A 26,892-nucleotide genomic window follows, 5' to 3' on the forward strand; every position below is an offset into this window, starting at 1 on the left:
GAGGCTGAGGAACTGGGGTGTGTACACAGAGGGAAACGCTCACAAAACATGGCAGAGAGATCCAGCAGATGACATGAGAGAGGGAGAGGGAGAGGTGGAGAGGAGCAGAGGGAGTGAAACAAATAAAGAGAGGAGTGAAGGAGAGAGGGGAGGGAGGGTGCAGTGGAGATGGACAGAGAGAGAGGATGATAGGAGAGACTTGGTGGGGGGGGACGGGAAAGAGACAGGGAGGAAGTCAGGGATGGGTGGGTGGCAGGGAATGAAATGGAAAGCCATGGAGCGCAAGACTGGGGGCTGGACAGTGAATAGCTAGAGTACAGAAGAGAGTCAGAGACATCTAGAGATAGAAAGCAGAGAAATAATGAGACAGATGCGCACACAGACTAATCTACTTCCAATCATTCCCAGCTGTGTGATGACAGATCTCAGGTTCCTTGTAGCACTGTGACAGGGCACAGACTGCCTGAAACGTACTGACCACAGGCACCACAGCAGCTGTCTTCTCCTGATGTCCATGCACACAGCAAGAGTCACTGGGGTCTCAGCAGGAGCAGGAATACTGGCTGACTTTCCCTTCCCTCACGTCCTTGCACATTCAGCAAACAAAACACAGTCACAACTGGTAAGCAGCAACGATGATTGGTCAGAACGCCATGTACACAGGCTACAGCACCAGACAATAAACACAAATTAACTGCCTCAGGGGGCTATTTGACTGCATACTACACCAACTTCTAGTGACCCTGTTGGGGAAAGTGTCAAGTTAGGATTGATTATGCAGGACCAAGACTCACAGCAAAGCAAGACAGTGCACCAGGGACGAAGGGACTGACTCTACGGGAAAGCCCGGGGAAGACTAACACAGATACAAATCAGCACTATTACCGATAAGGTAGGTTTTGGTGAGTTTGCCTCACACAACTCTGACAAACTGCTCACCTAATTCCTCAGCGTTTGCAGAGAAAGCCCAGGTTGCTAAATGCAGCAGCTGCTCTGGGAGCAAGCAATTGCAAGCAATGTTTCACATCCTCAGTGCATACAGGAACTGTGCTCGGGAGTACTGCTGCCTGCCAGTCTGACCTCATGAGCAGGATCTGTACACACTGCACCCCGGCACCAGCACACAATGACACCCCTAGTACAGTACTCACAGGCTTCAACTTCTGCTTCAGACTCATGTTGGGTGCAGGGGGTTCCAGTCAACAGCAGGCGAGGAAGTGCCCAGCTCGCAGAGCAACCTTGCACATCAGCGCCCAGCAGTCAATGAGCTGGTGCCATGACGACAGCTCACTCATTGTTTTTTCTATTGATAGTCCTGATGATTCTGACACACAATCTTGGATCAGCTGCTAAAGTGTCAGTTCTTAAACTCCGCACAACCCCTCAGCAGAGTACATTAAAATGACTGCTGCTGTCCGTGTGCAGCTCCTGATGGCAACTCTTACACGCAAAATGCTGCACAAGCAGCACAGTTACAATGCGCTGTGTAACACAGAGTGTGAGGTATGTACACACACACACATTCTTTAAGCCCAGACTAACACCCCATTATCGAGTCATACAGCATGAAAGCAGGCCTTTCAGCCCATCAAATCCACCCTAACCACCAAGCACCCATTTACACCAATCCCACAGCAATCCCCTTGCATTCTCCCGTCAACTCCTTAGGGTGTGGGAGGAAATAGAGGCACCTGGAGGAAGCCCACTTGGTCACCAGGGGAGCATGCAAACTCCACACAGACAGTGCCCGAGGTCAGGATTGAACCTGGGTGATCAGCAATGCAAGGCAGCTTACACACCTATAGTCATGTGCCACACATTACAATGCACACACACCAGTAATACACTGTCATCCTGTAAGGTCTCACACTCCTGCAAGGTGTTTTATATATAATGAATTTACATCCAGACCTGTATCCAATACCTCATGCAACCTGGCACTCTATGCACACAACACTGCACATAAACCCTGTACTGTATATGCACCGTACCCCTGCCTCCGGAGGCTATATGACTGTCTACTACATCAACATATACCCCACACTCAGTGTCTACCATACTCTATGCCCAGTATTGGTGTACGTGCATTGTAATGTGTGGCGTAGGTGTGTAAGTTGGGATGGCACAATGCTACAGATAGCAGAGCAGCTGCCTCGCATCGCCGATCACCCAGGTTCAATCTTGACCTCAGGCACTGTCTGTGTGGAGTTTGCATGCTCCCCTGGTGACCAAGTGGGCTTCCTCCAGGTGCTTCTATTTCCTCCCACACCCTAAAGAGTTGATGGGAGAATGCAAGGGGATTGCTGTGGGATTGGTGTAAATGGGTGCTTGGTGGTTAGCATGGCTTTGATGGGCTGAAAGGCTGTTTTCATGCTGTATAACTCGATAATAGGGTGTTGGTCTGGGCTTAAGGAATGTGTGTGTGTGCACGTGTGTACATACCTCACACTCTGTCAGTTTAAACTTTGCACACACTGCACTGACATATACCCTACACTCTACACATAAGCCCATTGTATGGAACAAATGCTACAGAATCCCTGTACAGTTAAAACATCCCACAACCCATGCACCCCTGTACTCTTCGCACAGTCACACATCCCCAGTACTTTTCAAGTCCCCTACACACTTTCTCCATTCTACACACACTCTGCTCAATAGTGTCTACTCTACACACACCCTATAATCTACACATATCCTGCACCACTACATTCTATAGACATACCACAAGCCCACTCCTCTATACAAATGTCAATCACTCCACACACATCGTGTACTATATAAAAACACCCTCCACTGTGCACATTGTGCACTGTATCACACCAGAGACTCCACACCAATCACACATTTCGGGCTCTACACACATTATACAGATACTCTGTTTAACCCTATAGACACATCTTGTATTCTTCATACACCCTACACTTTGCACACACTCTGCTCTACGCCAACATCCAACATTAGAAGCCAGGAAGTTATGGGGAAAGAACTCTGAGGAACAGAGTTAATGATCAGGGATAGCCAGCACTGATTTGTGGATGGAAGAGTCTGTCTAATTTTAGTTTTTCAAAGAAGTAACAAAGTACATTGATGAAAGAGCATGGTGAATGAAGTCTACATCCATTCAGCAAGATCTTTGACAAGGTCTCACATCAGAGGCTGGTCAAAAACATTAGTGCCTATGGGATTAAGGCAAGTTGACAAAATGGACCCAAAATTGGCTTGAGGGAGAGTGATGGCGGGCTTGTCTTTGCATTGGAAGCCTGTGATCAGTGGTTCACCCTTACTGTTTGCTATACACATTAATGATCTAGATACAAATATGACAAGTATGATTGGTAAGTTTGCAGATGATACAAAAACTGGCAGTGCTGTTGATAGTGAGGAGGATAATCTTAGGTTACAGAAGATGTAACTTGGGCAGCTGTAAATTGGGCAGAACAAAGGCAGATGGAATTTAATCCTGATAAACAGGAAATGATACATTTTGGGAGGTCTAATAAGGCAGGCATACACCACGAATGGTAGGGCCCTAGGGAGTACTGAGGAACAGAGGAACCTTGGTGCATGTCGAAAGATCCCCAAAGCACAGGTAAATAGACTGGTAATGACAACATATGGGATACTGGCCTTCATTAGTATAACATTTAAGTATCTAGATGAGCACTTGAATCACAAAGGCATAGAAGATGAGCAATCAAGTGCTGGCGAATGGGATGAGCGTACATATGTACTTGATGGTCAGTACGATGGCCCAAAAGATCTGTGTCTCGATACTACACTCTACACACCCTCTATTGTACATTAATCTTATACTGTGCACATTCTACTGCACACACACTCTGCATGCATTTTACTTCACACTAAAACTCTACTTCCTAAACAATTCTAAACTCTCCACGCTCTCCTCTGTACAACTATCCTACACTCCAGAGACATATACTCAGTGCTGTATACATTCTATGCTGTTATATATACACTTTATATGATATATGTGTTATACTCTAATTCACTGATAGGGTCTCGACACATATCCTATACTACTGGCAAACTCTATACAAACCCAGTGCAGTACATTTCATCCTATAAGCTGCATATATCATAGACAGAACCGGAACTGTACACAGACCAAATACGCACTTTACACACATTCTGTACTGTATACACTGTCGACTCTTTGCACACATAATATATTTATACAACACAGAAACAGACCCTTTGGTCCAACTTGCCCATACCGACCAATATCCCTACTTATGCCCAAATGGGGTCTGACCAGTCTCTTATAAAGTGCCAGCATTATATCCTTGCGTTTATATTCTGGTCCTGTCGAAATGAACACTAACACTGCATTTGCCTTCCTCATCATCAACTCAACCTTCAGGTTAACCATTAGGAAATCTTGCACTAGGACTCCCAAATCCCTTTGCACTTTCAATTTCTGCCCATTAGGAAAATAGTCTACACTTTTATTCCCTCTACCAAAGTGCATGACCGTACACTTCCTGACACTATATTCCATTTGCCACTTCTTTGCCCATTCTCCTAATCCATCCAGGTGCCTCTGCAACCTCCCTGCCCCTCCACCTATCTTTGCATCATCTGCAAACTTGGCCACTAAGTTCCAAAGTTCAAAGTAAACTTATTATCAAAGATTCATACCCAGAGATTCATTTTCTTGCAGGCATACTCAATAACAGAATAATAACCATAACAGGATCAATGAAAGACTACAGCAACTTGGGCATTCAACCAGTGTGCAAAGACAACAGACTGCAAGCACGAAAAGAAAGAAATAATAATAATAAATAAATAAACAATAAATATCGAGAAGATGAGATGAGTTCTTGAAAGGGTCTCCATAAGTTGTGGGAACATTTCAGTGATGGGGTAAGTGAGGTTGAGTGAAGTTACCAAACCATCATTTCTGTCATCCAGATTATTAATATGGAACAACAAAAGTAGTGGACCCAATATTGACAAAATGCTGGTGAACGCAGCAGGCCAGGCAGCATCTATAGGAAGAAGTACAGTCGACATTTTGGGCCGAGACCCTTCGCCAGGCCTAACTGAAGGAAGACCTAGTAAGAGATTTGAAAGTGGGAGGGGGAGAGGGAGATCCGAAATGATAGGAGAAGACAGGAGGGGGAGGGATGGAGCTAAAAGCTGGACAGGTGATTGGCAAAAGGGATACAAGGCTGGAGAAGGGGGAGGATCATGGGACGGGAGGCCTAGGGAGAAAGAAAGGGGGAGGGGAGCCCAGAGGAAGATGGAGAGCAGGCAAGGAGTGATTGTGAGAGGGATAGAGAGAGAAAAAAGACAGACAAAGGGGGGGGGGGGAGAGAAAAGGAATAATAAATAAATAACGGATGGGGTACAAGGGGGAGGTGGGGCATTAACAGAAGTTAGAGAAATCAATATTCACGCCATCAGGTTGGAGGCTACCCAGATGGAATATGAGGCGTTGTTCCTCCAACCTGAGTGTGGCTTCAGCTTGACAGTAGAGGAGGCCATGGATTCATGCTATCAGGTTGGAGGCTACTCAGACGGAATATAAGGTGTTGTTCCTACCCAGACAGAATATAAGCTCCTATCCCATGATCCTCCCCCTTCTCCAACTCTATCCTTTTTGCCAATCAACTTTCCAGCTCTTAGCTTCATCCGCCCCCCCCACCGTCTTCTCCTATCATTTCGGATCTCCCCCTCCCCCTTTCAAATCTCTTACTATCTCTTCTTTCAGTTAGTCCTGACGAAGGGTCTCGGCCTGAAACGTTGACTGTACCTCTTCCTATAGATGCTGCCTGGCCTGCTGCGTTCACCAGCATTTTGTGTGTGTTGCTTTAATTTCCAGCATCTGCAGATTTCGTGTTTGCGGACCCAATATTGAACCCAGTGGAACACCACTAGTCACTGACAGGCAACCAGAAAAGTTCCCACTCTTTGTCTTCTGCCAATCAGCCAATCCTCTATCCATGCTAGTATCCTTCCTGTAGTACCATGGGCTCTTGTTTAGCAGCATCATGTGCGGCACCTTGTCAAAGGTCTTCTGAACGTGTCTAAAAATCTTTTAAATGCTGTAACAAAACCTGTCTCTACCACCTCCTCTGACAATTTGCTCCATAAATCCTCTAGCCTCTGTATCTGCCATCAGAAATCCTTAAACCTTTCACCTTAGCTTTTAGACTCTCTACCCTGGGAAAATGACAGTGACTATCCATGGCCCTCGTGATATTAGTCCTCAGCCTCTTCCACTCCAAGGAAAACAGACCTACCCTTTCCGATCTCTCCTTATAACTCAAGCCCTCCAGTCCAGACAACATTGTTGAGCGATCTTTTCTGCATCCTCTTTAGCTTAACCACATTTTTCCTGCGGCGTGGTGACCAGAACTGCACGCAATAATCCAAGTGCAGTCTCACCAACAATTTGTACAACTGTAACAAGACATCCCAACTCCTATACCGACTGCCTCAACTGATGAAGGGAAGCATGCTATACACCTTCTTCACCAGCCTGTCTACCTGTGTCACCACTTCCAAGAAGCTACATACATGTACCCTAAGGTTTCTCTGTTCACTTAAACTTTTCAGGACCCTAGCATTCACTGTGTATGACCATTTTGGGTTGAGCTTCCCAAAATGCATCACTTCACACTTGTCCGAGTTAAGTTCCAAGAGCCATTCCCTTGCCCACTTTCCCAATTGATCTAGATCCTGTTGTAACTTTAGACAACTTCCTTCACTGTCCACCACACCACCAATTTTGGGACCACCTGTAAACTTACTAATGACTTCACCTACATTTGCATCCAAATCATTAAAATATGGCAAAAAATAAAGGACCCAGCACTGATCCCCATGATATATCTCTGGTTACAGCTTTCCAATCTGAAAATCTGCCCCCTACTACCACCCACTGACTTCTTCCCCAAGCAAATTTGTATCCAGTTGGCTAGCTCATGAAGTCACCAGAGGACTACAACCAGAGATCATGGGTTAAGGGTGAAAGGTCAGAAGTTTAAGGGAAACATGAGGGGATTCATCTTCACTCAGAGGGACGTGAGAGTGTGGAATGAGCTGCCAGCAGAAGTGGTGCAGGTGAACTTCAGTTAGGATAGAGATGAGGAGGAACTGCTTGTCCCAGAGAGTGGTGAATCTGTGGAATTCTCTGCCCAATGAAGCAGTGGAGGCTACCTCAGTAAATATATTTAAGACAAGGTTGGATAGATAGTAGGGGAATTAAGGGTTATGGGGAAAAGGCAGACAGGTGGAGATAAGTCCATGGCCAGATCAGCCATGACCTTATTGAATGGTCAATGGGCCAGATGGCTGACTCCTGCTCCTATTTCTTATGTTCTTATGTTGAAGTTTGGATAGGTATATGGATAGTAGGGATATTGAGGGCTCTAGTCCCGGTGCAGGTCGATGGGAGTAGGTGGTTTAAATGGTTTCGGCATGGAGTAGATGGGCTGAAGGGCCTGTTTCTGGGCTGTACTTCTCTATGACTCACCCTGAATCCTCTGTGACTACCACGCAGGACCTTGTTAAATGCCTTGCTGAAGTCCACATAGATGTCTTCATCTCTGCCCTTGTCAATCTTCTTTGTCACTTGTTCAAAAAGCCTAAAGCAAATTTGTGGCAAATAACTTTCCACACACACCAGCATGCATGCTAATATTTCCTAATCAGCTCTTGCCTTTCTAAATGCAAATAAATCATAAAGAACATTCCCATCCCTGACTTTAGATAGGTCAGCCAGTTGCTCCCTATCTTGTCTTTGTCACTGTTAGCCACCCTCTGATGTTCTGGTAGCTCACTTGTGGTTAATGAGTATCTAGACAGATTTGACAGTTTACACACGAGGTACCAGAATTAACACACTTTGCATTGTACAAGCTATCTTTGCACTATACTCAGTATTATGCATACACCCCACTCCACACAAATTCAGTATTGGACCAACAAGTACATACATGACACACACTACCTTGCAGACAGGATCTCTGTCCACACATACTAACACCACGCAGCCTGAAACGCAATTACATCCTGTGATGCACAATCCACACCCCTGTAGTGTAACACAAGGCAGTGGACTCACCTCTGTTGTGTGCGCTCTGACTGCCCCTCCCAAACACTATGAAGACAGCACACATCCCCTGTGTTCACCATTGTGGTTTAAAGCTTACTCTACAGAAACAGCTGCTGTTTATTAAATTGCCACAGTGAATACATTTTGAATTTTCATTGTCAATCGCACAGGGCTCTGGGATGCCCTAAGGTCATTAAAGGTACTACGTAAACACAAATTTATTCTGCTGGCACAGCATCAGGTACTCGTGGCAGAATCCTGCACCCCACAGTCCCTGATATGTCCCACCGTATCATTCCTCTGTAGACAAACACCCTGGCCAGAGGGGAACAGGAAGCTATTCCATTGGTTCTCTGCTTCCATCTTGGGATAGGGAATGACTGGCATATCTACTCCTGTTCCCACAGCTTGACCAAAAGCAATGTTGGCTGCTGGAGCATGTGTGGATGAGGGATCGATATAGCACGGTCTCCTGGTCTGCACTTCCAGCAGTAGAATGAGTGTGACCTTCCCAGAGATGGAGAGAGCAAGCACTCGCCTTCTCCCTAGGCGCTGGCCCTCCCTCAGCACAGGGACTGCTCTCACCTGAAAGATGGGTGACAGTGCTGGTGCTGGGAAAGAGAACACAGGCCCAACATGGAGTGGGGGTGGGGTGGGGGAGAGGACTGACAGGAAGGTCAGCCCAATTGCACCCAACAGTCCAGTGACAGTACACAGCAGGTCATTCAGCCCATGGAGTCTATGCTTGATGTCATAGAACATAGAATAGTAGAGCACAGTACAGGCCCTTCGGCCCACAATGTTGTGCTGACCCTCAAACCCTGCCTCCCATATAACCCCCCACCTTAAATTCCTCCATATACCTGTCCAGTAGTCTCTTAAACTTCACTAGTGTATCTGCCTCCGCCACTGACTCAGGCAGTGCATTCTACGCACCCACCACTCTCTGAGTAAAAAACCTTCCTCTAATATCCCCCTTGAACTTCCCACCCCTTACCTTAAAGCCATGTCCTCTTGTATTGAGCAGTGGTGCCCTGGGGAAGAGGCGCTGGCTATCCACTCTATCTATTCCTCTTATTATCTTGTACACTTCTATCATGTCTCCTCTCATCCTCCTTCTCTCCAAAGAGTAAAGCCCTAGCTCCCCTAATCTCTGATCATAATGCCTACTCTCTAAACCAGGCAGCATCCTGGTAAATCTCTTCTGTACCCTTTCCAATGCTTCCACATCCTTCCTATAGTGAGGTGACCAGAACTGGACACAGTACTCCAAGTGTGGCCTAACCAGAGTTTTATAGAGTATTAGGTATGTAAAATTATGAGGGGCACAGATAGATAGGAGAGATCGTAGGAAACTTTTCCTCTTAAATGACAGGCATAAAACTAGAAAGCACAGGTTTAGGGTAAGGGGAACAGAGTATACAGGGGATCAGAGGAAGGTGGTAGAGGCAGAGGCTTTTACAGCATTTAGGAGTATCAATGAACTGCCATGGCATAGAAGACTACAGACCAAGTGCTGATAAATTGGATTAAGTGTAGATGGGCATCAGTCCTATTCTCCCACTTATTCCTAGAAACTATTCCCACTGACAAGCTTGCCAGCTGTCACCTCATTCTTCTACCGTCCAGCAACACAAGCGATAATTTACAGTCACCAATGAACCTCTGTGTCTGTGTGCCTTTGTGATGCGAGAGGAAGCCAGGGCATCTGGTGAAAGCCCACGCGTCCCAGGGAGAATGTACTAACTCCACACAGGTGGTGCCTGACGTCAGGATTGGACCTGATCCTCTGGTGCCAAGAGACACTAGAGTGCCTCTCCCTAATACAGTGCAGTACTACCTTACCATGACAAAAACTGGCCTCCGTGTTGTTGGCCTCAGCCAATGTCAAGCTCTGAGATCAGGATCACAATGGACTTTGGTGATGTGGAGAGACCAGTAAAACTGGGGTTATTCTCTTGACAGTGGAGGGTGAGGAGATTCAACTTCACAATCAACAGGGGTTTCCATAGATACAGGAGGGTCAGTAACCAGATCTAAGGCACTGGTCACAGGCCCTGAAAGGGAAGAGGACGAGGAGATTTTCAGTGCAGAAAGTGGCCCGAATCTTGATCAAGTGGAGAGAGAAAGCAGATTCCCAACTGAAGGATGAGGAATATTTTTTCCTCCGAGAGAACCTAGGACTAGGTAACAGTCTTTAATAATAAGGGGTGTCCTTTAAAAACAAAGATGAGGTGAAATAGTTTCTCTGACAGAGTGTCTTTGGAACTCTTCTTCAAAGAGACAGTGGAAGCAGAGACTCTGAATGTTTTATAGGAGAGGGGGGAATAGGTTCCCAGTGAACAGGGGTGGGGGGAGCAGGGAATGTTACCAAGGGTAGGTGAGAGGTTACCAACGGTAAATGAGATCACAGGATTGAGGTTACAGTCAGATTAACCATGATCTATTTAATGGTACAGCAGGCTTGAGGGGCTGAGTGGCCTACTGCACATGTTTTCGGAAGCAATTTTCTGAACGAAATTGGCAAGGGGAACAATATGCAAAGAATAATGGAGTGAGATTACCTGGATTACAACTAGGAAACTGATGGGATGAATGACTTCCTGTCTAATGAGAACCACGGCGCTGTTTGATCCTGCTATCTCTCTGAGTGGTTGTGATGGGGGGTGGGGGGGAGGTGACTGAAACCCCCAGCACTTCCAGTGGCTTCTACCCCATGTGCAGGATGTTGTGACCCTGCTCCTGTAAAGACAGAACTGGATATTTGATGGCCTTCATTATTTACTCTACCAGGACACCACGGTAGATTTGACAGGACAAGCGGAGAGTTAAGCCATCCCACTCACAGCCATACCAAAATTCAGAGCAAGTTCAGTTCTGAGGTTTAGGCACTGAAAGTCTGGCCATTGCTGACTACAATACAACACCTTGTGTCCTGTCACATTTTATCATCTCGTAAAAGGTCTGCACCACCCATGACGGGAGACAGGGCCACAAACACAGAGTGAACGCTGCCCTCTTGTGCTGTCAAGAAATGACTGTCACATTAATACCCAAAGATTTAGTGTTTGAAACAATCTAATTCAATGAATGGCTATTTTCTCCCCTGCTGATTAATAGAAGGTGCCAAGCCACTGCTTGCTCAGGATTATTACCTCCGTCAGAACGGTAAACAGAAAAACACAGAACCAAGGTGCTTGGTGCCTGCTTGCTCTCTCGCACCTCCTGTCCTCCACAAGGCTTGGCAGCTGCTGGCAGGGTCTACTCCCATGTGGGGGGGACCTTTGGCTGACAGAGCATCACAGAAAACCAGTTTGGGTCAGTGCCTGGGTAATCCATTAGGAAAAGCCTTGACTAGATGTGCCTGATGCCCTCAGGCCAGGAACCTGGGCCAGAGTTGGAGTTGAAGAGACAGCAGCTTCATCAGTTGGGGTTATAAATGGAGCAGAACTGTCCCTTGACGTAGTGGGAAAGAACTCTAGGATTTGTCAGGTCTAGTTTAGGGTTAGTTAGATATAGAGTGAAGTTCTCTCGAAGCTGCCCTATTACACATTTCCAAGGTATGGGTAAAGTTGAAAAGAGCATGAAGATTTACAAGAATGCTGCCAGGACTTGAGGACTTGAGTTATGGGGAGAGGGTGGGTGGGCTAGGACTTTTTCCTTGGAGCAGAGGAGACTGAGTGACCTTATAGAGGTGTCCAAAATCAGAGTGACCTTAAAGAGGTGTCCAAAATCAGTGGACACCCTGTCTTTTCCCCAGGGTTGGGGAATCAAAAACTGGAAGGCAGAAGTTTAGGGTGAGAGGGAAGAGATTTAAAATCGACCTGAGCAGCAACTCCCTTGCGCAGATGTTGGTGTATATATGGAATGAAGTGCCAGAGGAAATAATTGGGGCAGGTATATTAACATTTAGACAGGTACATGAATAGGAAAGGTTTAAAGGGATATCAGTTTTAATATGGGCAAATGAGTAGCTTAGACAGTATGAACACATGGGGCCCAATGGCCTGCTTCCTGGCCCTATTACTCTATAAGTGGGACTAGCTCAGATAAACATTTTAGCTGATATGGATGAGTTAGTCTGTATCCCTGCTGTCTAACTCCATGGCACCTAGACACAGAGTGAAGCTCTCTCTATTCCAACCTGTCACACACTCCCAGGGCACGGGTTAGACAGAATGAAGCTCCTTCTTCACTGGCCTCTTCTATGCTTTCAGGCCAGGGACAGAGTGAATCTGATGGTGTAGCTGAGCTGAAGATATTGGACTAGTAATTCAGTGCCTGCATCTTCACACGCCGCACGAGGCTTACACCTTAGACTAACACATTAGCTGCTTTGGAACTTGGAAGTTGCAAAAGCAAGGCAAGATTTTACTGCTGGTTCAGTTCCCCACAGTACATCGCAGTGAGAAAAGTTTGACTGCCTGCAGGTCACTCTTGGGCAAGGTGTAGCGTCTGCTTTTCCCCTGATCAGGGTCACGTGAAGCCACAGGAGCAGGTGGTGGATGGTCGTATGAGCAGCTGGTGTATATCACAAGTCCTGGTTATATGACCATTGATGCCAGGCAGACAATCTCTCAACAGTATTGTTAATAGCTGGGGTCACCCGTCTTGTAAAGATACTGCCCAGAAGAAGTCACTTCTGTAGAAAAATTTGCCACGAACAATCACGGTCATGGAAAAACCATGATCGCCCATGTCATATGACACAGCACATAAATGAATAAACCCTGCTGTATCAGGTCAAAAAGGAAGATCATCACATTCTAGGGCAAACAAGGCTGGCTTTGCTGATGACACCCACGTTCCATGAATGGGACGTTCAAAGTCAGTGCAGAACCAACAAGCCCATGGTTTATCATGAGAGAGGTTAGTAAAGCAGCAGGGCTGGGTTAATGAAGGACTAGTACCTGTGTGACCTTCTCTGTGACATTCTGTGTCCTCTCTTTCACTTTGCTCGGTGCTATGATCTCAATCTCAGTGGGTGAAGGTGTCAAGATGATGTCAGGGTTAAAATCCACAAAGTTGAGTGTGATTTGTGGGATTTTGCTGATCGCCCGATACTTCATCAGGTCCGAGTCTGACGTGGAGTTCAGCAGGTTTGGTTTAAAGTTCTTTGCTCCTCCTAAAATGAACACAGACATCGTCATGTTTCTGCACCGAACGCCAAGATGGAATACAAGCAGCTAAAACAGCGAGTGCTGCAGTAGAATCAAGGGCGTCATCCGCAGAGAGGTTCCCCCACTTGCCCCAAAAGGAGCAAAGATAATGGAGAGAACAGTCCCCAGGGAATAAAGCAAGAGGCTGCATGCAGGGTGAGAACAACACAGGGTGGGTGGGGGGGGGGTCAGTGCTGAGAGGGGAGCGAGGGGAGAGTTGAGTGAGCAGCTGGGGCTGGTGGAAATATGGCAGGGAGCAGCACGAGGACAGGGTGCTGCTGTCCCAGAGGACCAGGTCTCTCTCTGAACTATCACACTATGGTGAACAGAATCTCTGTAAGATCGGAGAGCATTATAATAGAGGTAGTGGAAAACTAACATCGTAGTGTAGGGCAACTGGGCTTAAGAGGGAGCCAGATTCTGTGTTTCTCCCTCCCTAGATTGGCCTTTTGGAGGCATCCGTGGGAAGAAATTTCGAGAACTTTGGAAAGGCCAGACAGTTATGGGCTGTCCAGATGGTTACCTCCCCAGTTGACAAACAAGCACCAACGGTCTTCCTGTCCCTTCCACACCTTCCTTAACCCTCCTCTCTGAATATTTTATTGTAACTGTGGCTGGGGAGGCTCTTGGGGCCCATGAGGTCCATCCCGGCCTATCCTTCCTGGTGACAGAGTTGGGTAGCAGATGTGGCCACCCCTGTGATCATTGGGACTGACAACAGGACGGGCCAGGGTCAACTGTACATCCCAATGTGATCATCTTGAAAACGTACAGAAAGGCTCTAAGTGACCAGTCTCTCTGACTATGGGTAAATTCCTCACTGTGTGTGAGAGTTTTACGTCAAGAGGATTTCAGAGGCCATTACACTGCAGGTTGTCTAATGTGTCTCCCTGCACAGCCAAAACACCCTCCTTCCACAATCTGTGGTCAGGGATCAGCCCAATCCCATCCAACCTTTGTAAGAAATGCCAGTGTCATGTCTTCTCAGAAGCATGAGAAAACAGGAACAGGCTACCCGGCCCATCAATACTGTCCTATCATTCAAAGTGATCATGGCTGACCTATGCTGGCCTCAACTTGCTCTTGGAAACCATTAATTCCTCAACCTTTCAAATATTTATCTATCTCCATGATCTGGCCTCCACTCTCCTTTGGGGCAGTGAATTCCAGAGATTCATCGCATGCAGAAACTGCAGAGAGTTGTGGACACACCTCAGCACATCACAGAAACCACCCTCCTCTCCATGGACTCTGTACCAGTAAAGCAGCCAACATAATCAAAAATCCCACCAACCTAGGACAATCTCCTTTCTCCCTAATCCCAAAGGGTAGGAGACACTAAAATCCAAAAGCACATACCACCAGGCTCAAGGCTATAGCAGCAACTACCCCACTGACATGAGATTGGCTGGCTCCTTGTTGCAATAAGTTGGACTCCTGACCTCACAATCTACCTCATTATGATCTTATGCCTTATTGTTTACCTGCATTGCTTTTTCTCTGTAGCTGTTACACTTTATTTTGTTATTGTTTTACCTTGTTCTTCCTCAATGCACCATGTAATGATTTGATAAAACCGTTAAACACAGAAGCAGAATTAGGTCATTTGGCCCATTGATCCTGCTCCACCATTTAATCATGGCTGATTTACTATCCCTCTCAACCTCACTCTCCTGCCTTCTCCCTGTAACCTTTGATACCCTGACTAATCAAGAACCTATTAACCTCTTTAAGTATACCCAATAACTTAGCCTCCACAGTCATCTATGACAATAAATTCCACAGATTCACTGTCTTCTGGCTAAAGAAATTCCTCCACATCTCTGTTCTAAAGGGACATCCTTCTATTCTGAGGCTGAGCGTTCTAGACCTAGACTCACCCGCTATAGCAAACATTCTCCCCACATCCACTCTATCGAGGTCTCTAGATATCCTGCCCTCTTCTGGGACAGGAATGACCTGTAGAAAAAGGATGGGTTGCACTTGAATCCCGGGGGACCAATATCCTGGCGGGGTGGTTTGCTCAGGCTATTGGGGAGAGTTTAAACTAGGATTGCTGGGGGGTGGGAACGGAAATGAAGAGACAGAGGAAGAGGTGGTTGGCTCACAAATAGAGAAAGCTTGGAGACAGTGCAAGAGGGAGGATAGGCAGCTGATAGAGAAGGGATGCGCTCAGACCGATGGTTTGAGATGTGAATATTTTAATGCAAGGAGTATTACGAACAAAGAGGATGAGTTTAGAGCATGGATCAGTACTTGGAGATATGATGTTGTGGCCATTACAGAGACTTGGATGGCTCAAGGGGCAGGAATGGTTACTTCGAATGTCAGGCTTTAGATGTTTCAGAAAGGACAGGGAGGGAGGCAAAGGTAATGATAGGGAGCTAGAAGATTATAAGGCTAGCAGGAAGGAGCTCATGAAAGAAATTAGGAGAGCCAGAAGTGGCCATGAGAAGGCCTTGGCAGACAGGATTAAGGAAACCCCAAGGCATTCTACAAGTATGTGAAGAGCACGAGGATAAGACGTAATAGGATCAATCAAGTGTGGCACTGGGTAAGTGTGTATGGAACTGAAGGAGATAGTAGTGGTACTTAATGAGTATTTTGCTTCAGTATTCACTACGGAAAAGGATCTTGGTGATTGTAGGGATGACTTACAGCGGACTGAAAAGCTTGAGCATGTAGATATTAAGAAAGAGGATGTGCAGGAGTTTTGGAAAGCATCAAGTTGGATAAGTCACCGGTCCGAACAAGATGTACCTCAGGCTACTGTGGAAGGCGAGGGAGGAGATTGCTGAGCCTCTGGCGATGACCTTTGCATCATCAATGGGGACGGGAGAGGTTCCGGAGGATTGGAGGGTTGCAGATGTTGTTCCCTTATTCAAGAAAGGGAGTAGAGATAGCCCAGGAAATTATAGACATAAAGAACATATTAACATAAGAAATAGGAGCAGGAGTAGGCCATCCGGCCCATCGAGTCTGCCCCACCATTCAATAAGATCATGGCTGATCTGTCCGAAAACTCAGCTCTATCTACCTGCTTTTTCCCCATAACCCTTAATTCCCCTACTATGTAAAAATCTATCTAACTGTATCTTAAATATATTTAGTGAAGAAGCCTCAACTGCTTCCCTGGGCAGAGAATTCCACAGATTCACCACTCTCTGGGAAAAACAGTTTCTCCTCATCTCCGTCCTAAATCTTCTCCCCTAAATCTTGAGGCAATGTCCCCTAGTTCTAGTCTCACCTACCAATGGAAACAACTTTCCTACTTCTATCTTATCTATCCCTTTCAAAATTTTGTATGTTTCTATAAGATTCTCTCTCATTCTTCTGAACTCCAGAGAGTGTAGTCCCAGGCAACTCAATCTCTCTTCATAGGTTAACCCCTTCAACCCTGGAATCAACCTGGTGAACCTCCTCTGCACTGCCTCCGAAGCCAGTATATCCTTCCTCAAGTATGGAGACCGGAACTGCACACAGTACTGCAGGTGCAGCCTCACCAGTACCCTGTGTAGTTGCAGCATGACCTCCCTGCTCTTGAATTCAATCCCTCTAGCAATGAAGGCCAACATTCTGTTTGCCTTCTTAATAACCTGTTGTACCTGCAAACCAACTTTTTGCGATTCATGCACAAGCACTCCCAAGTCCCTCTGCACAACAGCATGCGGCAATCTTTCACCATTTAAATAATAATTTGCTCTTCTATTATTCCTTCCAAAATGGATGATCTCGCATTTACCAACATTGTATTCCATCTGCCAGACCTTGGCCCACTCATTTAACCTATCTACATCCCTCTGCAGACTCTCCACATCCTCTGTAAATTTGCTTTTCCACTCAGTTTAGTGTCATCAGTAAATTTTGCTACGCTACACTCAGTCCCCTCTTCCAAATCATCAATGTAAATGGTAAACAGCTGTGGGCCCAGCACCAACCCCTGCGGCACCCCACTCACCACTGACTGCCAACTGGAGAAACACCCATTTATACCAACTCTCTGCCTTCTATTGGTTAACCAATCCACTATCCATGCCAATACACTTCCTCCGACTCCATGCATCCGTATCTTATTTATAAGTCTCTTGTGCGGCACCTTATCGAACACCTTCTGGAAATCCAAGTATACAAATCCACCTGTTCCCCTCTATCCACTGCACTCATTATGTCCTCAAGGTACTCCAGTAAGTTTGTCAAACAGGACCTGCCCTTTCTGAGTCCATGCTGCATCTGTCTAATGGAACCACTCCTTTCTAAATGTTTTGCTATTTCTTCCTTAATGACAGCTTCAAGCATTACCCTGACTACAGATGTTAAGCTAACTGGCCTATAGTTGCCCGTCTTTTGCCTACATCCTTTTTCAAAAAGTGGCGTGACATTTGCTGTCTTCCAATCTGCTGGGGCCTGCCCAGAGTCTAGAGAGTTTTGATAAATGATTACCAACACGTCTACTATAACCTCCGCCAATTCTCTCAGCACCCTGGGATGCATCCCATCAGGACCAGGGGACTTATCTACCTTCAGGCTCTCTAGTTTGCTCATCACTATCTCTTTAGTGACAGTGATTTTATCAAGGTCCTCACCTCCCATTTTGTCCATAACATCATTCTTTGGCATATTAGGCGTGTCCAGTGAGTCTTACGTCAGTGGTTGGTAAGTTGGTGGAGAAGATCCTGAGAGGCAGGATTTATGAACATTTGGAGAGGCATAATATGATTAGGAATAGTCAGCATGGCTTTGTCAAAGGCAAGTCGTGCATTACGAGCCTGATTGAAATTTTTGAGGATGTGACTAAACACATTGATGAAGGTAGAGCAGTAGATGTAGTGTATATGGATTTCAGCAAGGCATTTGATAGGGTACCCCATGCAAGGCTTATTGAGAAAGTGAGGAGGCATGGGACCCAAGGGGAAATTGCTTTGTGGATCCAGAACTGGCTTTCTCACAGAAGGCAAAGAGTGGTTGTAGATGGGTCATATTCTGCATGGAGGTTGGTGACCAGTGGAGTGTCTCAGGGATCTGTTCTGGGACCCCTACTCTTCATGATTTTTATAAATGACCTGGATGAGGAAGTGCAGGGATGGGTTAGTAAATTTGCTGATGACGCAAAAGTTGGGGGTGTTGTGGATAGTGTGGAGGGCTGTCAGAGGTTACAGCAAGACATCGATAGGATGCAAAACTGGGCTGAGAAGTGGCAGATGGAGTTAACCCGTATAAATGTGAGGTGGTTCATTTTGGTAGGTCAAATATGATGACAGAATATAGTACTAATGGTAAGACTCTTGGCAATGTGGAGGATCAGAGGGATCTTGGGGTCCAAGTCCACAGGACACTCAAGGCTGCTGTGCAGGTTGACTCTGTGGTTAAGAAGGCGTACGGTGCATTGGCCTTCATCAACCATGGGATTGAGCTTAGGAGCTGAGAGGTCATGTTGCAGCTATATAGGACCCTGGTCAGACCCCACTTGGAGTACTGTGCTCAGTTCTGGTCGCCTCACTATAGGAAGGATGTGGAAACCATAGAAAGGGTGCAGAGGAGATTTACAAGGATGTTGCCTGGATTGGGGAGCATGCGTTATGAGAAAAGGTTGAGTAAACTTGGCCTTTTTTCCTTGGAGTGACAGAGGATGAGAGGTAACCTGATAGAGGTGTACAAGATGATGAGGGGCATTAATTGTGTGGATAGTCAGAGGGGTCTGAAATGACTAGCACAAGAGGGCACAGGTTTAAGGTGCTGGGGAGTAGGTACAGAGGAAATACCAGGGGTAAGTTTTTTTACACAGAGAGTGGTGGGTGCATGGAATGGGCTGCCGGCAATGGTGATGGAGGCGGATACGATAGGGTCTTTTCAGAGACTCCTGGATAGGTACCTGGAGCTCAGAAAAATAGAGGGTTGCGGGTAACCCGAGGTAATTTCTCAGGTAAGTACATATTCGGCACAGCTTTGTTGGCCGAAGGGCCTGTATTGTGCTGTAGATTTTCTATGTTTCTATATTCAATAGTTTTGATTTAGATCTCCTCCCTGCCCACAATTCTTCTAAACTCCAGTGAGTACGGCCCAGAGCCACCTAATGCTCCTCATACATTAACCCTTTCATTTCTGGGATCACTCTCGTGAGCCTCCTCTGGATCCTCTCCAATGCCAGCATGTCTTTTCTGAGATAAGGGGCCCAGAACTGCTCACAATACTCCAAGTGTGGTCTGACCAGTGCCTTAAGCCTCAACATTGTATTCTTGCTTTTATATTCTAGTCCTCCCTTACCACCAACTCAACCTGCAAGTTAACCTTCAGGGACACCTGCACGCTAATGAAGGATCTCGGTTCAAAAGATCAACTGTTTACTCTTTTCCATCAACGCTGCCTGGCCTGCTGAGTTCCTCCAGCATTGTGTGTGTTGTGAGGACTTACAAGTTCCTTTGCACCTCTGATTTTTGAATTTTCTCCCCATTTAGAAAATAGACCATGCCCTTATTCCTTCTACCAAAGTGCATGATCATTCACTTCCCTACACCATATTCCATCTGTCACTTCTTTGCCCATTTTCCTAATCTGTCCAAGTCATCCTGCAAACTCCCTGCTTCCTCAAACCTACCTGCCCCCTCCACCTATCTTCATATAATCTGTACACATGGTCTCAAAGCCATCAATTCCGTCATCCAAATTATTGGCATACAGCATGAAAAGAAGTAGTCCCAACATAGTCCCCTGTGGAACACCACTCGTTATTGGCAGCCAATCAGAAAAGGCTCCCTTTATTTCTATTCTTTGCCTCCTGCCAATCATATATCCACACTAGTATCTTTCCTGTAATACCACAGGCTCTTGTTTAGCAGCCTCGTGTGGCACCTTGTCAGAGGCCTTCTGAAAATCCAAATAAACAACATCCACTGATTCTCCTTTGTCTATCCTGCTTGTTATTTTTTCAAAGAATTCCAACAGATTGACAGGCAAGATTTCCCTTTAAGGAAACCATGCTGACTTTGGCCTACTTTATCACGCGCATTCAAGTACCCCGAAACTCATCCTTTACAATTGATTCCAAAATCTTTCCAACCATTGATGTCAGACTAACTGGCCTATAAGTTCTTTCCTTTTGCCTCCCTCCCTTCTGAAAGACTGGAGTGACATTTGCAATTTTCCAGTCCTCTGGAACCATTCCAGAATTCACTGATTCTACATATATATATAGCTAGGGTACCTAAGACTTTTGCAAAGTACTGTATATGCCTTCTCTTTTGCCTTTATGCTGTCTTTGACATACTTTGTCAGTCACGATTGCCTCATATTCTCTTTAGAATACTCCTTTTTCTTTGGGGTGTGTTGATCCTGCACCTTCCGAATTGCTCCCAGAAACTCTAACCACTGCTGTTCTGTAGTCATTCCTACTACTGTCCCCTTCCAGTCAACTTTGGTCAGCTCCTCTCTCATGGCTCTGTAATTCCCTTGGCTCCACTGTAATATTGATACATCTGATTTTACCTTCTCCTTCTCAAACTGCAGGGTGAATTCTATCTTAAGGGTTCCTTTACCTTACACTCTCTAATCAAATTTGGTTCACTACACAACTTACAGTCCAGAATTGCCTTTCCTCTAGTGGGCTCAACCACAAATTGCCTGAAATGTGACCTCCTAGGCATTCTACAAATTCCCTCTCCTGGATTCCAGCACCAACCAGATTTTCCCAATCTACCTGCATATTGAAATACCCCATAACCATCACATCATTGCCTTTTTTACATGCCTTTTCTATCTCGTGTTGTAATTTTATCCCACATCCTGGCTACTGCTCGGACGCTTGTACTTAACCCCCATTAAAGTCTGTATCTTAGTATATGTGACAATAAAAACTCAGTTCCAAGTTCCATTAGTCTCAGGTCCAGAAGACACAGTAGGCAGTCACCTGGAACAGGATGTGAATTGTCCTTTGTGCCACAGAATGAGATCCCCTTACCTACAAAAAAATATGGGAGACAGTTTGAAGAAGTTTCACAAGGCTAGTCGCTGGTAAGAGAGGGCTGTCCTATCAAGACAGTCTCGACAGTTTAGGTCTGTATCTCTTTGAGTTTAGAAGAATTAGTGTTGACTATATTCAAACACACAAGATAGTAAGAGAGCTTGACAGGTAGATGTTGAGATGTAAAGCCCTATTGATATATCAACACTAACTTGAAGTCTTGTAACATCCTCTCCACAGCTTACTTTCCTCTTTGTTGCAAAGCTCCTTCGAGGATGATATGACCCATCAGGTGCCAGTGTCAGGGGCAGGGCTGAGGCTGGATTGGGAAGAAAGAGCAGCTTATGGAGTTAGCTTTTCCTACTTCTGGTGGCCACAGGGCTTCCTGTTCCCAGCTTGTCGCTGAAGTCACCCAGGGTGAACAGCCTGCTTCCAATTGGGACGATGACCTCATTGGAGCAGATGTCCTCCTTGCCCTTGCCCAAAGTTCCTGGGGTTTGGATGCATGCAAAGGTATCCCAAACCTGCAGTGCAATTGAGATCACAGAGGCACAAGCTAGCGCCCTCTTGATGGTGCAGAACACGATACGAAGTTTGGATGTGGAATGCCAGGACAATCCCAACAGTGACTGCTTCACTATCATACCTTGGGAACTCAGATGCTTTGACATCAGCATTACTGCAGAGTGAGGCACAACAGACAGGAGATGGCCAGTCGAAAGGAAAAACAGTGAATCCACTCTCTGGGCAGACAAACAGGAAGAGGAATTCTGCACCATCAAGAGTGGGCTTTTCCATCCCTCAATGATCTCAATGTGACTACAGGCTTGGGATATTTTTGCGTGCATCCAGACCCTGGAACTTTGGGCGAGGCCAAGGAGAACACTGGAGACGAGATGTTCATGCCTCACACCGCAATCCCAAAACAGGTACTAGGCTTGTGATGGGAGATCACCAGGTGACAGAGATAGTGTCAAGGATGTTCTCAATGGCCTGAAATTTGCAATGTCAGTCACCTCAGAACCCACAGATGTGGAGAAGAGGTCAATCATCCCGTCCTGGGGATCAGCTTGAAAAGTGAGCTGCAATCTCCACTTCTAAGAAACTGGAGCCCATTCTCTCTACTAACCATGAATACAAGATCTTTGTTCAATGTCCTCCCAACAGGGTACCATGCTCGATCCACCCCGACCAGTGCACCATGATTCTCATTAATTCAGGACAACATCCACTTGGTCCATGATATGTTTCATCTTAACCACCCCCGCCCCTCTCCCCCCTCCCCCCCCACCCCTGAAAAGGTGAACCTTTCCCTTCCTCGACAGAAGTGGCATTGCACAGGGTAGATCACACAATTACCTTCAAGACTCAGCACCTGTTCAGATTTTTGGCCTGGGTCCGACTTCTGCAGCTGCTGCTGAGCATCTAGTTAAATTTAACATATCCTTGGCACCCCTTGACTTTAGGAGGTGACTGCATCAGGAAAGTTCTTCGAGTGGTCAATTATATTCCGTCTGCGTATTCTCCAGAGCAGGTTGAGGGATTTGACTGTGCATGGATTGAGCATGGATTTTGTCCTTTTGTCTTACCCAGTGATGTTCCCTTCATCGTCATAGATCCCAGTGGCCTGCAGAGCATCCATGAGTGTCAGCGTTTTTCTCTGCCTTCCCTCCGCAAGGATCAACTGGGAGAAATGCTCCAGACTCCTGGTAGGTCAGAGGTGAGTGGAATCTCTGCTGGAGATGAGACCACATGTGTGGAACGCCACACCCATCTTCTATCTGGTAGTCTACCTGAGCCCTGCTGAGGAAGCCACACCAGCAACCAGAGGGGACAATCACTCCCCAGGATGGCTCTGAGCTTCCTACAGGGGCTAAGCAGTGGTCATAAACCAACTGGTGACCTGTCCTAAACAACACAGAACAATATAGTACAGTACTGGCCCTTCAGCCCACAATGTCTCTTAACTTTCTCCAAGATCAATCTAATCCTCCCCTCCCACATAACCCTCCATTTTTCTTTCATCTATGTGTTTATCAAAGAACCTCTTAAATGGCTCTAATGTATCTGCCTCTACCTCCATCCCTGGCAGCATATTCTATGTGCCAACTGCCCTCTGTGTAAAAAAAAACTACCTCTCACATCTCTCCTATATGTTCCTCCAATCACCTTAAAATCACGTCCTTCCCTCCCCCTGTATTAGCCATTTCCGTCCTGGGAGAAAGGTGTTGGCTGTTCACTTGATCTGTGCTTCTTGTACACTTCACTCAAGTCACCTCTCACCTTCCTTTGCCTCAAAGAGATCACTCAACCTTTCCTCATAAGACTTGCTCTTAATTTAGACAGCATCCTGGTCCCATTCCCTGCCTTTGCTGCTAAGATCCACAGAAGCTGGTGGACTTCTGGGACATTGGGCTCACTGAGTCTCTGCTATGGTTCTAAGTCTCGCGAATGAGGAGGGTGATCAGTCAATGTGTGGCTAAAGGCCTATCTGTAGAGATACCGGTGCACTGAGCACCCTCCCAGATATGATGAGCTGGTAAAGTATTTTCCTACCAGAGTTCCCCGAGATGATAACGAGCTCCCGTGTATCATCTCAGGAAAGAAGTCCATTCAGCTCATGGACTCTCTGTTGTGGAGGACAATCCTATCAACCTTTTTTGCCACGTTCGATTCCCACTGCTATCTGCAAGAGTATGTACAATCTCCCCATGACTACGTGGGTTTCCTCCGAAAGCTCCAGTTTCCTCCCACATTTCAAAGATGTTCAGGTTAAGCTTGGTTAGTTGTGGGCATGCTAATGTTGGCGCTGGAAGCATGGTGACATTTGCCCACTGACTTGATTTGACACGAGCAACATATTTCACTGTGTGTTTCAATATGCAAGTGACAAATAAAGCTAACCTATAAATCTTTACCCTCTGCCCTCACATCGCCAACAAATACTTTACACTTTACACTCTTTATACTCTAAATACCCCTTGTTCTCTACCACTCACATACACATTAATGGCAATTTACAGTGCCCAGTTAACAAACTAATGGGGAGACACAGGAGACTGCAGATGCTGGAATCTGGAGCAAAACTCAAAATGCCGGAGGAACTCAGTGGGTCAGGCAGTATTAATAGAGGGAAATTGAAACCAACATCTCTTGGAATGTGGGAGAAATCACATGGTTAGAGAGATTGTGCAAACTGCACAGGTCAGGGGCGAGGCTGGATCACCAGAGTTGTAAGGCAGCATCAGCAGGCTTATCAATCCGAAAGAGGATGGAATCACAAGACATGCCTCTTTGAAGGAGTTGTCCATCTTTCTCCGGGGATCTTTTACAGCCTATGGTACCTGGTCACTACCCGCCACACAGAAACAGACAGGCTGATGTGTAGGCTAATGTCACTGTCAATTCCTCCTGGGGATGAGTGCATGCTGGGAGAATCACATGGAGAGTAGATGGGTGCATGGGGAAAATAAGTGGCACAACATGGTGACGGTGTGGAGGCTGTGTGCTCTGCTTCTGACCCCGTGGGCTGCTCCCAAGTGCTCTGAGGTCAATAGACAATAGTAGGCCATTCGGCCCTTCGAGCCAGCACTGCCATTCACTGTGATCATGGCTGATCATCCACAATCAGTATCCAGTTCCTGCCTTATCCCCATAACCTTTGATTCCACTATCTTTGAGAGCTCTATCCATCTCTTTTTTGAAAGCATCCAGAAACTTGGCCTCCACAGCCTTCTGGGGCAGAGCATTCCACATATCCACCACTCTCTGGGTGAAAAAGTTTTTCCTCAACCTCTTTCTAAATGGCCTACCCCTTATTATTAAACTGTGGCCTCTGGTTCTGGGCTCCCCCAACGTCAGGAACATGCTTCCTGCCTCCAGCTTGTCCAATCCCTTAATAATCTTATATGTTTCAATAAGATCCCCTCTCAGCCTTCTAAATTCCAGAGTATACAAGCCCAGTCGCTCCAATCTTTCGACATATGACTGCCCCGCCATCCCGGGAATTAACCTTGTGAACCTACGCTGCACTCCCTCAATAGCAAATGTCCTTCCTCAAATTTGGAGACCAAAACTGCACACAGTACTCCAGGTGTGGTCTTACCAGGGCCCTGTACAGCTGCAGAAGGACCTCTTTGCTCTTATACTCAATTCCCCTTGTTATGAAGGCCAGCATGCCATTAGCTTTCTTCACTGCCTGCTGTACTTGCATGCTTGCTTTCAGTGACTGATGTACAAGGACACCTAGATCTCGTTGTGCTTCCCCTGTTTTTAACTTGACACCATTTAGATAATAATCTGCCTTCCTGTTCTTACCACCAAAGTGGATAACCTCACATTTGTCCACATTAAACTGCATCTGCCATGCATCTGCCCACTCACCCAGCCTGTCCAAGTCACCCTGCATTCTCATAACATCCTCCTCACATTTCACACTGCCACCCAGCTTTGTGTCATCGGCAAATTTGCTAATGTTGTAAACAGCTGCAGTCCCAGCACTGAACCCTGCGGTACCCCACTGGTCACCGCCTGCCATTCCGAAAGGGATCCGTTAATAGCTACTCTTTGTTTTCTGTCAGCCAGCCAATTTTCAATCCATGTCAGTACTCTGCCCCCAATACCACGTGCCCTAATTTTGCCCACTAATCTCCTATGTGGGACTTTATCAAAGGCTTTCTGAAAGTCCAGGTACACTACATCTACTGGCTCTCCCTTGTCCATTTTCATAGTTACATCCTCAAAAAATTCCAGAAGTTTAGTCAAGCACCATTTCCCCTTCGTAAATCCATGCTGACTCAGACAGTCCTGTTACTACTATCCAGATGTGTCATAATTTCATCTTTTATAATTGACTCCAGCATCTTTCCCACCACCGATGTCAGGCTAACCGGTCTATAATTCCCTATTTTCTCTCTTCCTCCCTTCTTGAAGAGAGGGACAACATTAGCCACCCTGCAATCCACAGGAACTGATCCTGAATCTATAGAACATTGGAAAATTATTACCAATACATCCACGATTTCTAAAGCCACCTCCTTAAGTACCCTGGGATGCAGACCATCAGGTCCCGGGGTCCTCCTACAATGATGTTGCTCGAGAAGCTGGATAGGCTGGGAGTGTTTCTCCCAGAGTGAAGGAAGTTGAGGGGTGACCTTGAGGGTTGAGGTATACAGATAAGATGCATGGTGAGAGTCTTACCCAGAGTAAGGCAATCTAAAACCAGAGATCACAAGTTTAAGATGAGATGGAAGGGACGTAAAAGGGATTGAAGAGCAGGTTTGTCACACACAGGGTGGCGGGTACGTGGAACAAGCTGCCAGAGGAAGTGGTAGAGATGGGTACAACTACAACATTTAAAAGACATTTGGACATGTACATGGATAGGAAAGGTTTAGCAGGAGATGACCAAATTTGGAAGCAAATGGAGCACCTCAAGTAGGCACATTAGTTCCCATGGACGAGTTGGGCGGAAGGACTGTTCCATGTTTTATTTCTCTATAATCACCTTCAGTCAGAGCTCATCCATTGGTTCAGGGCTGAGCTCTGACTCCTAGTCAAGACTGTGGAGGAACAAGCCCATATCACTGAGGCTTGCAGCCTCAACTTTCAGGAGCTGTATCAAAGTGAGTGTGGAGAGAGCTCAGGAATGCAGAACACTTCCAGGTAGAGGCTGCCCAGACCAATCTGCT

General features: G+C 46.2%; 1 protein-coding gene across 5 annotated transcripts in view; it reads right to left on the reverse strand.

Moving 5' to 3' along the window:
* kcnh6a (potassium voltage-gated channel, subfamily H (eag-related), member 6a) overlaps positions 1-26,892 on the reverse strand; it is a 170,547-nt gene that overhangs the window by 64,806 nt on the left and 78,849 nt on the right. For 4 of the 5 annotated variants that reach the window (XM_072249669.1, XM_072249666.1, XM_072249668.1 and 1 more), the window contains 2 exons: positions 21,149-21,199; positions 13,000-13,214 (listed from right to left, as the gene is read on the reverse strand). In XM_072249669.1, the coding sequence (XP_072105770.1) occupies positions 13,000-13,214; positions 21,149-21,199 (266 nt within the window). The remainder of the gene's footprint in view (positions 1-12,999; positions 13,215-21,148; positions 21,200-26,892) is intronic. The other variant, XM_072249667.1, reaches the window with a different exon arrangement.

Source organism: Mobula birostris, chromosome X (assembly GCF_030028105.1).
Source record: "Mobula birostris isolate sMobBir1 chromosome X, sMobBir1.hap1, whole genome shotgun sequence".
NCBI classification, from domain to species: Eukaryota; Metazoa; Chordata; class Chondrichthyes; order Myliobatiformes; family Myliobatidae; genus Mobula; species Mobula birostris.